The 16014-nt window shown below is 36.8% G+C and overlaps 1 protein-coding gene across 1 annotated transcript in view; it reads right to left on the bottom strand.

The window, feature by feature from the left end:
* ODAD2 (outer dynein arm docking complex subunit 2) overlaps positions 1-16010 on the bottom strand; it is a 92581-nt gene extending 76571 nt beyond the window's left edge. The window contains 10 exon segments of the mRNA XM_062633541.1: positions 4597-4741; positions 4947-5083; positions 6772-6993; positions 9778-9894; positions 10903-11039; positions 11507-11613; positions 12197-12392; positions 13597-13754; positions 14859-15116; positions 15894-16010. Coding sequence (XP_062489525.1) covers positions 4597-4741; positions 4947-5083; positions 6772-6993; positions 9778-9894; positions 10903-11039; positions 11507-11613; positions 12197-12392; positions 13597-13754; positions 14859-15082 — 1443 coding nt within the window. The 5' untranslated portion in view covers positions 15083-15116; positions 15894-16010.
* Positions 16011-16014: the final 4 nt, after the last annotated feature.

Here is a 16014-nt window from a genome sequence, read left to right as displayed (position 1 = left end):
ATTTAAGATTTGGTCCTCAAATGTTCTGAAATAGGCTCCCTGTTTCTGCAATAGTTTGGACCTTCCTTGTCCATATTTCTAACCTTCACACATACATGGATTCCCTGCACCCCGGTTTACCCCTAGCTCTTCAATTCCAATTCCCAGGTGTCTCCCCATCTTTTCCTGGAGAATAAAACTATCTTACACTGTTTATCAACAATACATGAAATACATGAAATACATTTGAGATTCTGCATCTTAGCACCTGGCAGAGAGTCCCTGAATCATTTCACTGTCTACTTGATTTTCTGCATTTCTAGCCTGTTCCAAGAATGCTAGTGCCCTCTATGTACAAAGAGCTCAGCTGAGGATTCACTGTTCCTTCCTGCAAGCCAGTATAAAGCTGCATTTCCCTAACTGAAAAATTTGAGCTTCCTGAGAAGAGGAAATAAATTCTGTCTGTAGTGCAACAGCTACACTATGTCCTCCTGGCTTAGCTCTGTTCACACTGAACAGTGTGAAGGGGAAGCAGAAGCGATGGCAGTAGTTCTCGCACAGCCAATACTCAATGAGACACATGCACTGTAAGAACTAGACCCATAGCTTTGATCTCATAAAACTTCCATTTCCGTGACCCAGTTGCCTAGAAATAAGTGAGGACTTTTAGAGGAAGTTGGAGAGAAAGGAAAGGGAAGAGGCAAAGACTGGAAGGATCTTTGTACAGAAAATTCTGTACATTTCTGCCTCAGTGGTCTGTTTGCCATCTTTATGTAATGTAAGCCCAATACAGAGGGGCCTCCTGCCAGCTACAGAAATGTTAGTTGAATGCATGAGCCTTCCAAAGATCCTGCCAAAATGCAGCTGTGGAGCTGACCTGAATACACCCAGTGTATCCTGCAGTTCTCTCAACCTTTTCCTTGTCCAGTGAATGAGATTTCACTGAGACATGTGACAAACACCCAGTAATCCCCTGCTATGCACTGCCAGGGCACATAGGCACCTAGGAGCTGGTATTCAGGGCACATTCTCCCTAACTCCTGTTCAGTACATAGCCTTTCCCCACCTCCTGGAGCTAGCACAAGATGCAAACAGCTGGGGAGAGACAGAACATTTGTCCACCTATGATTCCAAAGTAGAAAAGGAACACAATGCTGTTCTGGGAATGAGGTTGGTTGAACCGGAGTAACTCAAAACAGATAGGAAATGAGTGGATACTTTACTTGATGTGTGAGGTTTCACTACTCTACTGTACCCCTAAAATACAGCCAAAAGTAGAATGACTTTCCAAGTAAGAAACTGAAAGAAGAATTTTGTAACTAACATAGTCCTGCAGAACTCTATCCAGAGCTCACCCCTGCATACGTGTACACATAAATCATCCCCTTACAGGGAACCAAAACCAAGCAGCACAAGGGTTTAAGGGATTAAAGATTTATTCTGGAGATTGGAGTTATTCCTGGAGCAGTCACCAGCCCCACTTCACCTTTCAATGTCTCAACTTTATCTTAAAACTGGCAACAATCAGACCTCAACAGCAGCAGCACAAATCATTGTGCCCACCTCTGGGCAGGAAATCTTTTCTTTTTTTTTTTTCAGCACACAGCCTCAGCTCTGCCACAAAGAAGATCCAGCATTCTACGTGATGTTCCCCATTTCTTGTAAAACAGATCATTGTAAAATGTGGCCTCTTCACCCTATCCCCATGTAAAACGTAGTCCTCCCTCTAAAAACCTAATACTTCAGAAGCACTACTTTAATAAATTAGAAATCTGAAGCAGGCTCTCCTGAGTAAATCTCACTGTTACAAACATCAAGCGAACACTTCGTTCCAGTTTTGTCTACTCTAGGCCCGAAAGATGCTTAACACAACACCATCACCAACCCCACTGATCAGTCTTCACTGCCCATTCTTAAGTTAACGGGGAGACATGGCAAGAGCACACATGCTCTTGTCTTCTGTTTCTGAGCCCTGGGAAGTTTGAAAGTAGGAGAAAGAGCCAGACCACAAAAGCAGCTGTTTCCCAGTGGAGCAATTCCAACATGGCTGATCTTTCCCGGAAAGGAGAGGGAATGTAGAAGGGCAAAAAGTCAGAAGGGAATTTCCTCTGCACTGGAATTTTCTCTCCATGAAGAATTATACAAATACATAGCCTACAGGCACAATTCACAGGATCTAGCAAGTTTGCTTTATACAGGAAGAAACCGTCTCTTTAAGTTTGAGAGACAATCAAACACTGGTATAAAAACTAGGTATCTTTCAGCATTTATGGAAGTTTTATGTTTGCAAATCGGTCTTTTATAGCTGAACTGTAATGCACATTTACCTTAGCAGACATTCAAAAAATGGTTGCATCTACAAATTATTAGATTTTCTGTATTTCAAGCATCTATTATTTAATGCATTTTATTAATTTTTTTAAGATGTGTGAACAATGTGTACAACCATTGAAGAGACAAAACCCCTTGAAATTTGTGCTTCTATATAAATACACATGTAGATAAATTAAATATCGCAGTCATAAATGTATTTTCTCTTATATTGCATGTGTCATGAACAATTGCCCATATGAACAACAAGAATGCCAAAAAATCTCCTAAGTCTGGCCAGAAGTGCAGTATTTATACTCGAATTAAAATGAATTCCATGTGCAAGTTAAAGTAGCACTCCATCAATAAAACATTTCAACCACTGTCTGTGGTATGGCACTGAGGCATCTCTTTTCAGCTTTATCTGACACTAGGGATTTCTTGCTTTACGTAGCTAAGAATCAACAGAGAACTATTTTAAGTATAACTTCAAGTATTTCATTTAATTTATTTCTAATCTAAAGAACTATTGGAAGACTCAGGTGTGCATAAATACATAAACAAGTATACATTTGAATTTTCATAACAAAACTTTTTCATACTATGGAAATTTTGTATTATAAACACTTCTTAGCAGGTACTCACAATTTGATAAAAATGCTCCCCTTTCTTTTTCTAGTTCCAAGCCATTAAGTAATTTTGCTTGTTGACAGCTGTAATAAAATACACTGATTTCTAAAGCAGAGGAGCGTGAAAAATACTTTTTCCTATTTGCCATTCTCACCCCTCATTCAGAATAGTTTCATGCAAGTCTAGATATGTTTCAGTACTGAATCATATCCCATATTAAAATCCAAACATGATTATACGAAGAATCTAGAGAGGAAATGGAATTTGAGAAATATGTAACCAGGAGAGATGACCCTTGTTGGTAAAGAAGGTGGTGCAGAAATGGCCTAATGAAGAGATTTCTGGGAGTTCACCAACAGTAATGGGTTTGAAGTATCCTCTCCAGGAAGACCTTGAGTGTTTACTAAAAAGTATCATGGTTATTTCTCTGAGCTCCCAGAAAGAGGTGGTCCATAAGACAGACAGAACAAGCTATTAGTAGACTTACAGATTTGAAAACACCTTGAACTGTAACTACATGCAAATATATAGTTACATACCTAACTACTGCATCATGCAAAATGTATATATTGAGTGCTCATTAGGGGGTAGCTGACCAAGTTACATTCTGAATGCTGCACAAGATTACACTTGCAAAGGGCTATTTTAGCATAGACAAAATGACATGAATATAGAGGTCCAATCTAGAAAAGATAAAGCATAAAGAATTGTAGAGACTTGTATTACCCTAGTATTTCTGTATCTCTTTGGCTACAACCAGTAGCATAGGTTCCACAAACATGAACTGAGAACAAGTGGTGCAAATGCACTGAAAACTGTTAAAAGACTGTTACTCTTCTACAAGGAGCCAAAGACTTTGCTTATTCCTCATAAGTATTTCTGCTGTACCAAATGCCAGCATCATCATTTTATCAGTCGGATGTGTGTACTCTATAGCTTTACTCAAAAAAACAAATAAACCAGTGCTTTTATTAGTAACTTACAGCACATAAATTCCAGTACAAACTTGAGAAGGAATTTCTCCTGAGGGAAAAATATAATTAGTTTTAGACTTTTCCAGAATAGTAGAGGATTGTTGGGGTTTTTTTAAAGTGTTTCAGACATACACAGAATTCCAAACATCTATATTTATAGGTTCCAAAAGATTTTCAACATCTGTGTAAAAAAACCTTCTTTTTTTCTTTAGAGAATGCCTGTTTATCATACATTTTCTTGTCCACTAACAGCATCTATCCAGACATAAGACCATGTTAGAATTACTTCAGTCATGCATTAATCATAGCTGATGAAAGACTTTAGGCACATACTCAGTTTTAATAAAAACTCTTGAAAGTTATTATCCACATAAAGAAATACCTTGGAAAGTTTCAACACAAAAAGCAAAACAGAAACCCAATAATTAATAAAAAGATTATACCATCTTAAGTTTTATATTGTACACTGAACAGATGGTTTAATCTAAGGGTCTATGTAAGCCAAAACCAGCAGATTAAAAAATATGCAGGAGAAATGGGTGCATGACAGTAAAGTCCACAGTTCCAGGGTTTGAACATACTATGTAGCAGGGCTGTTCTAATATACATGGAAGGTGGAAATGATGAGGAGCTGGTCTGGTGGCCTCAGATGTAGTAGGTAAAGAGTAGCTGTTTATAAAATTTATCAATGCTTCTTGCTTACCTTTAAATATTTTGCAAGTTTCTGAATTCCCCAGTATTCTGATGGCAAATCTGTGCCTCCTTCATGATGACGTACAGGCTGTTCCTCATCTTCCTCAGTCTCTGAGGAACTTTCACTAACATCATCAAGCCTGGCTGATGTTTTACTAAAAATAAAAAAACAGCATTACCCATTTTAAATAGCTATAAAGTAACATGAACAAGCCCATTTTAAACAGGTATGACAGCACTGCCTAGTAAAAGAACTAGAAAAATATAACTGACATTACCAAATATTAAGTATGGTGATAATTACTGTAAATACTGAAAATAAATTAAAAAATTGAAGAAAGAAGAATAAGTAACCAATACCGTTTTGAAGCTGGTTGTATTTTAGCAGATTCAGAAGAAATGTCATGGCCTTTCTTTTTGATTTTCGCATACACAGTTCTACTCCTCCTTCTTGCTTCTTCAGCATCTTTTCTTTCAGCTTTGTCAGTAATATGTTTCTTTTTATAAAAAAAAAAATTTATATATATATACATAGAACTAAAAAGCTGTAGTGGGACACATGTCAGTACGTATGAGCTTATGAACCTACACAATAAAGTCCATTAAAAATAAAGAGTGCTGTGTCTTAACTAAATAATTTAATAGTGGAATATTAGAAAAAACATATTATGCTGACCTGTATGTGATACAAGAACAAAGAATAAATATATTCGTACAGACCACAGGTCCATTTATCCTAGGATACCACCACCAACCATGACCAGTAAAAGCTATCTAGGTAAGAGCAGGTGAACAATGGAAGAACATGGAAATTCTTTTTTCCAGCGTATTCTTCAGAAAATTGTGATTCAGGGCACTCCTGATTGTGTATCAGTTTTGGATGAATTTGTCTTCCATGAACGTGGCTGACTGCTTTTTGAACTCACATAAACAAACGGCTTCTACCATCCCATAGCAAAGAATGTGACAGCTTAGCCATGTGTCATATGAAGAACTCTTTCCCTTCATTTGGAACTGGTCTCACTGGCTCTTTTCATTTGATGCCCCTTACCCGTGTATTAGAACGGACAGTGACTATTTGCTCCCTATTCACTGTCTCCAGTCATGATTTTCTCTATCTGTCTTATTGTCCACCCAGTCATCTTGTTTCCAGGCAGAAGAATTCTAGTCTGCCTAGTTCTTCCACATGCTCAGCTGTTCCATACCTTTTATAATGTGGAATACAATATATCTTGCTTTCCTCACATAGACTCCTAGACCTAGCTGGACACAATCGCCCGTGCTTTTTTGTCTCTGATTTCCAGCGTTGTGAAAACAGAATGTCCTTTCAAGCCTGGGCTGGTCATACTATCACAGTCACAACAATAAAACAGAATACTACTCATGATTACAGCTAATTTTACTACATCTAGACTATAACAATGGCTGTGGAAAAAGATAAGCCCTTGCCCAGGAAAACCACATTTTTTAACTGATGACTGTAGGTCACATCCAAAATCTCTTAAAATATTTCTTGCAACATGTCAAATTGGCAGACTTGAGAAGATACTTTTTTTTTTTTTTTTTAGGATGTAGACTTTCTTCGGGTATTCTTCTTCCTCAATTAATACATTATCAGGAAACATGACATCAGAACAGAGTTCTGATTTCAGAAGACAAATCCAACAATATCCAATATAAGTATGCTCTACTTCTGTGTGTCCAAACTTTGAGGTAATCTCATTAGTAAAGTTTGCTGCTAAGCAGAGCTAGAAAACTGGCTCATACAATATTAAATCATTAAAAATTGCAGCATAAGTAAGAGTCATCGTGATTTTCCATCCTGGATCTCTGTTGCTTCTCTCAGAAAGTGTGGTTTAGATTAGACTGTCTACTCTGTCTCATTTTAAAGGGCATTTTACACCAAAAATATAATAGTATCAGAGTCCTGGAGGATCAGTATGGCAGATGGCTGCAAGATATTTCCCTACTTTGCTGTGGAAATGACATAACATCATCAAAGTTGTTGCATAACAGAAGAAAACTGTGAAATCTCTTTAGTAGTCTGTACGTTCTTCTTAGAAATTAACATGTAGTAAATTTTGTTTTATTACTCTTAACATAAAAATGCAAACCTATACCATGCAGTCCAATCATTAGCAGTTTAGAGAGAACTATAGGAAAATTTATATATAAAGATAACTACTTATCTGCTGAGAACAGAAAGCCCAGCATTCTTCCAGTTCATAGATGGTTCTAATTTCTTCTTTTCAATGGATCTCCTTGACGCAGAACTTTTTACTTTCTCACCTACTTTATTTTCTGTAATACCATGAAGGCTCTGGGACCGGCCAGAGACCTTAGCCTCAACTACTCCCATACGCTGGAAATTCTTCTTATATGTTGGTTCCTTAAAAAACCTGTATTCCTAACAAAAGGAGACAAGGTTTGTCAGTCATATTGCTATGTGAATAACGCATGTTAAAACAATAAGTTCTAAGCACAATTCCAGGATGCTGTGCTTAAAAATTTTTATGCATTAAATGTGGAATTAGACTACAAGCATAAAATCAGATTGCCTTTAAAACAATGAAACATTAATCTGGAAAGTAGCTGTTGCCATGTGCAAAATAAAGCTTTCAAAATAAATGAGCTCAAGAAATTCAGAACTTCCTGAACATACTTGAGTATTGGGTGTTGTTTGAATTCTGATACGTTAAATATTTGGTGACACAAGCACTTCTATAGAAACTAATTCTAAATTGGTTTTAAGATCTAGAACTGAAAAGTCAGTCATTCTGCTTTCAGTGGATCACTCATATTAAAACTATTTCCCTGCATGAAGTTTTTACAAAAAATTCCCACATAAAAAAGAAAAAATAACAAAAATGTGAAAATAGGCTATGATAAACTTTGCTAGACTTCAGGTCCAAGTAACTTAATTTGATATAGCTTAGAATTTATATAAACACATTCCATTTCAGTTTTTTACATCTTCTGTCTCTTAGGACAAAACATTGATGAACAAATCAAGTACAAGAATGGAGCTGAGTGGCACCTACCAGTCCTTCAACTGTCTGTGTTGAACCATGGCTGATCAAAAGTATCCAGAACAGAGAGGACTCTTGTGAACTCTTATTCTCTACTGGAACATATTCAATTTTTACAGGAAAGACAGCATACAACCATTACTTATTATTATTATTATTATTGCAGCTGTCACTACCAGATAGGTGAAGACATTCCTTTCTCCATCTGAATCAAGTCAGTTTTAAGGAGGCCGTCACAGTATAGTCAGTTTTCAACTAGCCCCTGACATGAACTGGCTGTTCAACACTTGCTGACTCAACTGTCTCATCATAAAACAACTCATTCAGAAAGCGTACACTAGATAGGACAATTTAACATACAATAAATAAGACAAATCAAAGGGGAATTGATGCTGTAGCTTGACCAGCTAAACACATGCTAGAAAGTATGTTTCCTACAGCAGTATATGCCAACACACCAATTCCTAATGTTATCTTAAACAAGGCAAAGAAGATACTATAAAAGTTAATTTGTTTTGCAACATATTTGTATGCAATGAGATTTTGAAGCTCTCCTCAGAAAATAAATCAAAACTATTTCCAGCTATAATTTATTTCAGGCAGGCAACCTTGGAAATACAGCTTTTCGCTGCTTTTCAGAGTTCTAGAGTAGAAATTTTCCCTCAAATACAAATGTTCTGGATCTCTGTAGTATTAACTTGTTTAAATTCTAGGTTTAGCATGCAGAATATACTAAACCAGCTCTTCAGCAAAATAGTATGATATGATATTCCTAGATCATTAAAATAGTATAATTTGTACTCTTCAGCATAAACTTATTTACACAGTCAGAGAGCACTAAGTGATTTATATGACAACTGAAGGAAAATGGAATAAATTCTACTTACTCTTATTTAATAGAATAAGAGTTATTTTCTGAATATCTACAATATCCTTATAAGAGCAAAAAAACAGTAAAGAATGGTATATTATCTCTATTATTGATATTAACATTAATTTATACTAACATTTAGAACTGTTAAACATTATTAAAATATTACTGTATTTTACCTTTGAAGACCATCAAATGAAGTCAAATCACATCAAAAATACATTAAACAAATCATTATACCTAAAACCATTCATATATTGTCACATTTATGAAACATAAACCAATGTGTATATACAACATTAAAAAAAAAATACTTGCCTATGGGATAAATAAAACATATTTTGGCATTTATTGCAGACAGAACAATTTACAAAGTTAGTTCCATTACTGTTAATATAAGCTACCATATTTATATGAACAAGTTGAAATGCTCTCTTTGGTCAAGTATTTATTTCTCAAAAAATATAAATATCAGCCCTACATCCCAGAAAACTAAAAGTACAGGATAAGAAAATTCCCATGTTAATTACCTCCTTTTTCCAATAATTAAAATTGCATATAAATAACCACAACAAAACATTTTACCGATTTTAGCCTGTAATGAATTTTGCCACCATGTTATTAACCTTATAACCACACTAGAAATCTGAAAAAAATTTTATCAGGAATGATCAAACGTGTAAAACTGAAGTGGCACTGTGTGATTGTAGTTAATATAGAGCTCTAAATAAAACTAAAATACTTGCATCTTGCATTGGATGAAGCAACACAGAGCATAAGCTACAAGCTTAACTCTCAGCTCTGATATTTAAATCAGGCAGTTCTCGTAAAAATGTTGGGCTATTATTTATATTTGGGTTACAAAGAATGAAGATAAAAATGTAAGTGGTTTTGATCATGGAAAAATACTGTCATAAGAAGTTGACCTTTTCTGAAAGGATATCATATTTTCCTGCTTTAACATTTCCAGTGCCTCATGAAGAGTAACACTAGAAGACAAGTAGTACTTTTTAGGCAGAATTAGAAGCTGACCTCACATGTTGGATCAAAACTCATAATAAGATATGATAGAACAATATGTGCAATAGTATATTATTTGCTATTTACGAAAGGAACATATTTAGTAGAAACTGAAACATACCCAAAGAAAAATAACAAATGCCGTTTTTAGAATTCTTCATTTAATCAGAGACTTGTCTTTGGTAAAGAAAGGTTCAGCAAGGTTTTTAATGTAATTCTTACCATTATACAATGTATGTAGAATATACTCACAGTATCAGTAAGCACATACCTGTTTAGCCATATTTTCTACAAATTTAGGTGATCTCTCCCTTAAAAATGTGACAATATCTTTATATATATCACTTTTTCTTTCATAGTCAATGCGATCTTCACCACCTATCTGACCCTTGAAAAAAAAAAAAGAATAAATTTGAAATTATTAATAGCATTGCCTTATCCAGGTAATTTAATCCGCATCATAAAATAGCGTTAAAAGAGCACAGAGGTCATACTACAATGCATTAGGTATAGAACTCTCATGCTCAGAGTCTATTCAACTTCAGTAATGCTTTGTAAAAATACATGGACCATCCCCATGGATCCCAACAAATAATCAAGATCTTACATAGAATTCTGCAAGTAATTACAATCAGTTAATTGTGCTGCATGTAGTTTCACTGGAAAGAATTTATGGCTTATGGTAAATAACCAAGTAAATACGAGCTTCTAGTGCAATACAGCAGATGTCTAAAAGGATCAGGAGATAATGTAACCTGACTAGCCTAAGCTTTATGAGCATAATCCATTAAAAACATGCTAAATCAAAATTTCCCTGGATTTTTAACTCTTAGGAAATTACTGAAGGACATCAGTACCTCTTCAAAATGTATATAAAAGTTTTGTTCACCACTTAACACACATAGGGGACTATCATGTCTAAATAAAACCAATCTGTAATGAAAGAGATAACCGCAATTAAAAGTAGAAGAGTTAAATAATTTCCAGAAAGCTTCCACTGAAAGAACAGCTTAACATTCATAGAAAGAGAAAAGCAAGCTATGTTAGCCACACACAATCGTATTACACCTCAGATCAAGAGCAATGAGGCATTAGAGAGGCATCTAGTCACACAGTACCTTTAAATAACAGTAGTGTGAAGGACATGTTTAAAGACTAAGCAAACAGTGCTAGCAAAGAGTTCAGAATACCATCCTATATATATTTACCATAAAAAGCCCTCCAAATATGTGGGAAAACAAGCATACATTTGTTACTGTGTCTTCTTCTGTACCAATAAACTAGCTCTGCAGGTCTCAATACTACAATCTCAATACTACTACCCTAAACTGACTGATTCTTGATTTTAGCACGTAAAAACATTCATTACTCCATGGTATCATTTATTATTACTTACTCCATTTAAAAACACTCCTGCTGTGCTGCAAGTGATACACAAAGGATCAGTGTCATGTGGGTTGATGACTAAGTAACAAATTTCTCCATGCACTTGTCTCCAGGGAGGAGCTCGGCATCCATTAGAGAACACGTAATCTGTAACCAATTAGCATTAGTGTTTTTATCCAGTTTTAAAGTATTTTTTATAGTTATTCTTGATGACTAATATAACATATATACCCAAACAATACATTACTCTCAAGAATTCATACTGTTAGGAATTAATCATGCAAAGCTCTTAGACCTGTGGCCTGATTCAACTCAGAATTGGAACTGTGCTTAGCACAGGATCAGAGACTCAGTTCACTTCCTCTATTTCCACAGAAGATACTCATAAATGGAGATTATTTCTGTACTTAAAGGCTTAAGAACAGCATTCCATATCTGAAAATACTTTCTATTTTACCGTATAACTTTAAAATAGAAATAAACACTTTAAACACTTAAAATTTATTACTGAAATTAATTTAGCAAATTTCACACAGAAGTCAATTATCACAGAATCATATGATAAGTACTTTAACGAGATTATATATAAGCATGAGATATGATCAGATCTGGACCTGAGGTATACTCCAGTGATTCCAGTACTGTATTTTCTCCTTCCCCAGAGAAATTCTTGAGAAGACTCACTTCATTATTTACAGCAGCTGGATTTAGTCTTACGTCTCTGCAATTAATAGAAAATGGGTTAAAATGTATTCATGAAAAGGATGTACTCAGAGAAATAAAAAGAGAATATCACATGATTTTTTTCTTTTACACCAAGTCTTAATAGTAGCAACAAAAGCTGGAAATGGGTCATCTTCGATTGTTTTTCTTCATTTTACGTTAGTGTAGTAAAATTTTAGTTCCATAGCTAACATAAAGTCCTTGTAGTTTTGAAACAGGCTCAATGCAATACTTAATATATTTCCATGAAGAAATATATTTCCTTGAAAACATTTAATTTAACTAACTTTGTTGTTTGCACAAATGAGTTCAATTTGTTACCAAAATTCAAAACACATGCAACGAACAAACCACACTCACAGGCACACACTTGCACAGCCACACCTACAGCAAGATCAACATGAGAAAAAAAAAAAAAAGACTATTTTTTCAATAACTTAGTGAACAGTGAAAGTTATTTCAATCACTTTCTTTATGTCACACCAAAAGCACACACTGTGGGTTGAAACCAATCTAATTTAACAATAAAAACAAAAAATGCACTGGCTGACATGCTTAGCTTCCAATTGAAATGCACTTACTGTGAAATTTGTTTCAAAGAACTATTAAGCAGTTGCAAATCCAACTGATGAAGCAGAAGAAAGATTTTCATTTTCACCTCTGTTTCAGGGTCACCACCTTTTTTCACTTTCTCAAGTAAATGCAAGATGGACTTATCTTCTCCTTTAACAGTCCCATATTCAGGGCCAAGAATTTGCACTATAGGATCTCTGTTAGCTGAAAACATGAACCATAATCATATAATGTGATACTATGTTTAAAACTGTTAGGCAAAACAAATACTTTTTATCTTTCTCACAAGATTAAGACACATGCAACCAAGAGGTGAATATTACATACTTTCCTTTATCAACAGCCACCTTCCCCAAAAATATGCCTGGCTGATCACAAAAAAAAACAGGAAATCAATGGATTTAAGTCACTGAAAACTTATAATTTTGTAAATATGATTTAGTGTTAAAGAACATCTTCAAAGTTTTCCAAGAGCATTCCTAATGGCCCCATTACTTCCTCACAGCTATGTCAGCTGTTCTTTTTGGTAAACAGTGACATAACTGCATATCAATGGGTTTAAAAAAATCATTTTGCTGTGTTCAGCAAATGAAGTCCCATGCATCTATGAATGCATCTGCATGATACCCTGTCCATATTATTCTTCCTTATTATTCATGTTTGATCACTGTCAGTGACAGGACCCTAGATTATTAGATTGATCTGATGTTTGATCCAGTATGAGCATTTATATTTTAGCATTGCAGATATAATTTCCAATTACCAAATTCCCAATTTTGGAATTTCTCAATTTTTTTCTAATTTTCCAATTCCTAAATAATATTACTAATCTCTTCTAGCTACAAGAGGAGGATATCCCGTTTAGGATATCAAGGGTCTTCTTGTCAGTTTGAAAATCTGACACACTGGAATACCTGGACTTGAGTATAACACTCGAGAAGTACTCGATCCTCTATTTTAAAAGCCACTGTAAGAAGGACCTAGAAGTGCTCACTGTGAAGCTTGTGCAGGTGAGAATATCTTAATTGTGTAAGATATTTTTTTTCCTGTTTTTTAAGGATGTAACATTTTGAAAGAAGATTAAACTACAAATATCTGAAAAACTGCTATTAGCCTCCAATAAGACATTCTTTTTCAGAAATTTAAACTTACTGCCTGCTGCAATAGCTAGGGTATTACTCAGTATGTGTTAATTTGTAGATGATATTCAACAGTTTTAGCTTTATTCCAGATTTCTGTTAGTGATTTATGTGAAAATAAAAGAAGCATTAAGTTCTTTATCAGCCCTTTTAGCCACCTTCCATATACTTAGAATGAAGGTATGCCTTTCTGCACATAAACATGAACTGAAGAAGACATACTTTTTAAAAGAAAGAAAATATTAAGAAAACAAAAGAAGAAAGGAAACCTTCAAGGCATGCCTGTACTTCCTTTAACTTTTTTTCCATTGCAATTTGTAGCACACAGGACAGCTGGTCGAAACTACGAACTCTGAGAGTTGATTCCGTGAGAAGCAGCAATGACTGGCCATCTTTAGCTTTGGCTTCAGACTGAGCAGTTGCTTCACTAGAAAAATTGAATTATATCCTTTTAGAATAAGGCCTTTAACCACAAATTTTAGAGGACAAGCTTCACATGATAAAGCATATGCAATTTCTTTAAACTGTATTTTAGAAAACTCCCAAGGTAAACCAATTTTTTCACTGCAAATCTGCAGGTGGATGTCCCTGAGGGAGGCTGGGATCCCATGGAGAGCCTGTACTGGAGCAGTGGCAGGACCAATGACATGGTGGAGAGAAGATCCCATCCTGGCAGGACTTCTGACCCTGCAGGGGACCCATGCTGGAGCAGACTGCTCCTGAAGGGCTGCACACTTGGAAGGGACTCACAATGGAGCAGTTCATGAAGACCTGCAGCCCATAGGAAGGACCTGTTGGAGAAGTTCATGGAGCACAGTCTCCTGTGGGCGAGACTCCATGCTGGAGCAGAGGAAGAGGGTGAGGAGGAAGGAACATCAGAGACAATGTGCAATGAATAGACAGCAATCCTCATTCCCATCCCCCTGCGCTGCTTAAGGGTGAGGAGGCAGAGAAAATCAGGAGTGAAGTTGTACTTGGGAAAAAGGGAGGAGCTGCAGGGAAGGTGTTTTTAGATTTGCATTTATTTCTCATTATCCTACTTTTGATTGACAATAAATTAAATTAATTACTGTGAGTCAAGTCTAGTTTGCCCATGACAGTAATAGGTGAGTGATCTCCCTGTCCTTATCTCAGTCATGGGCTATCTGTCATATTTTTCTCCCCCATCCAGTTGAGGAGGGGGAGCGACAGAGTGGCTTTGGTGGGCACTTGGCATACAGTCAGCGTCAACCCACCACACAGGAGCCACTCCTAACACTAACACAAATCTCAGGGTTAGTCACTGTTATATGCTTTTTATAAAAGGAATAGAGAGTGTAAGCTGTAAACATCACTAACTAAATGGGTTTGTACCACATCCGAGATAGAAGAGTCTTAAACTCTTGGGGGGGGGGAAGCAGCAAATTTTAACTCAAATTTTTAATACATATCATTAAATCCCCACCCATTTTAGCCTCCCAAATACACTAAAGCACAGTTGGCTTGGTAACTCACCTTCACAATTTCAAAATACACTGCAATTCAGACTCACCTGATCTCATAACCGTTTACAAATGCTGAACAATGCAATTGTGTTTTCCACTCAAGGGGCTCTTTGAAGACAAATGCTGCTTCCTGAGGATATCTAGTGCTGAAGTCCTCCACAAACTTTATAATTTGATTTAAAAGAGATTCGTTCAAAGGGGTGATTTCGAGTGTGCCAACTCCAGAACCAGCAGCAGTCCACTGAGCTGCACTGGCCAATGCCGCCCCCATGGTGTCAGTCAACTAGCATCAAAGTATCAAATACCTTTGCAAAGAAACAGTCAGAAAAATACCAACCTGAGCTCTCAAATGACAAATGCAATATGCTGTGGCTGCTATAATTTGAAATAAACATAGAATCATAGTTACTGAAGTTGGAAAAGCCTTGTAAGATCATTGAGTCCAACTGTTAACCCAACACTGCCAAGTTCACAACTAAACCACGTCCCTATGCACCACATCTACACTTCTTTTAACTCCCTCCAGGGATGGTTACCCCACCACTTCACTGGGCAGCCGGTTTCTTTTAACTTGTTTAAATCCTTGAAATGGGGAAAGGAGAACTGAAGAAGACAACTCACAAAATTTAAAGAAATTGGGAAATCAGGTGAAAACACAGGGGTTTTCCATGTTAATTAATTTCTGGTGCTATTAGAAACTCAGGGAGCCGACAGCAGCAGGCCTCTGTTGTGGCTGTAACAAAAGGCATTTGGGCTCTCCTTGTGAAGTTGATACACTGTTAAAATGTGCAGGTGGACAGACACATACAACCCCAACAGTGACCCTCCCCAGGCACCTTCCTTAAACGCAGGAAAACGGGGGGTGTCAGACCTGCCCTCCAAGCCTGGAGAGGCCGAGAGCCACCAAAGTGCAACGGGGAAGCTTCACCCCGAGGAGAGTCCAAGGCACCCGGCATGGTGCCTACCCTCTACAGACCTCAGGAGGAGGCGGGAGGGATCCTGGGGCCCGACGGCCGTGTGCGGGTGCCCCGGGGACGCAAGGAGCCCCGCGGATGGCCGCCCCTCACCGCTATCCCCCATACCTTGCTTCGGGTGAGCCGCGCCGAAGCCCGCCATCGCCGCTAGGGCCGCGGCCGAGGCCGGAGGCGTTGCTATGGGGACGGGCCCCGGCGGCAGCCGTTACCGCGTAAACACAGACGAGCC

The sequence above is a fragment of the Pezoporus occidentalis genome, unplaced genomic scaffold (genome assembly GCF_034315485.1).
Source record: "Pezoporus occidentalis ecotype Australia unplaced genomic scaffold, CSIRO_AGI_Poc_V1 ctg40, whole genome shotgun sequence".
Lineage (NCBI taxonomy): Eukaryota > Metazoa > Chordata > Aves > Psittaciformes > Psittacidae > Pezoporus > Pezoporus occidentalis.
This window is presented reverse-complemented; position numbering and strand designations above follow the sequence as displayed.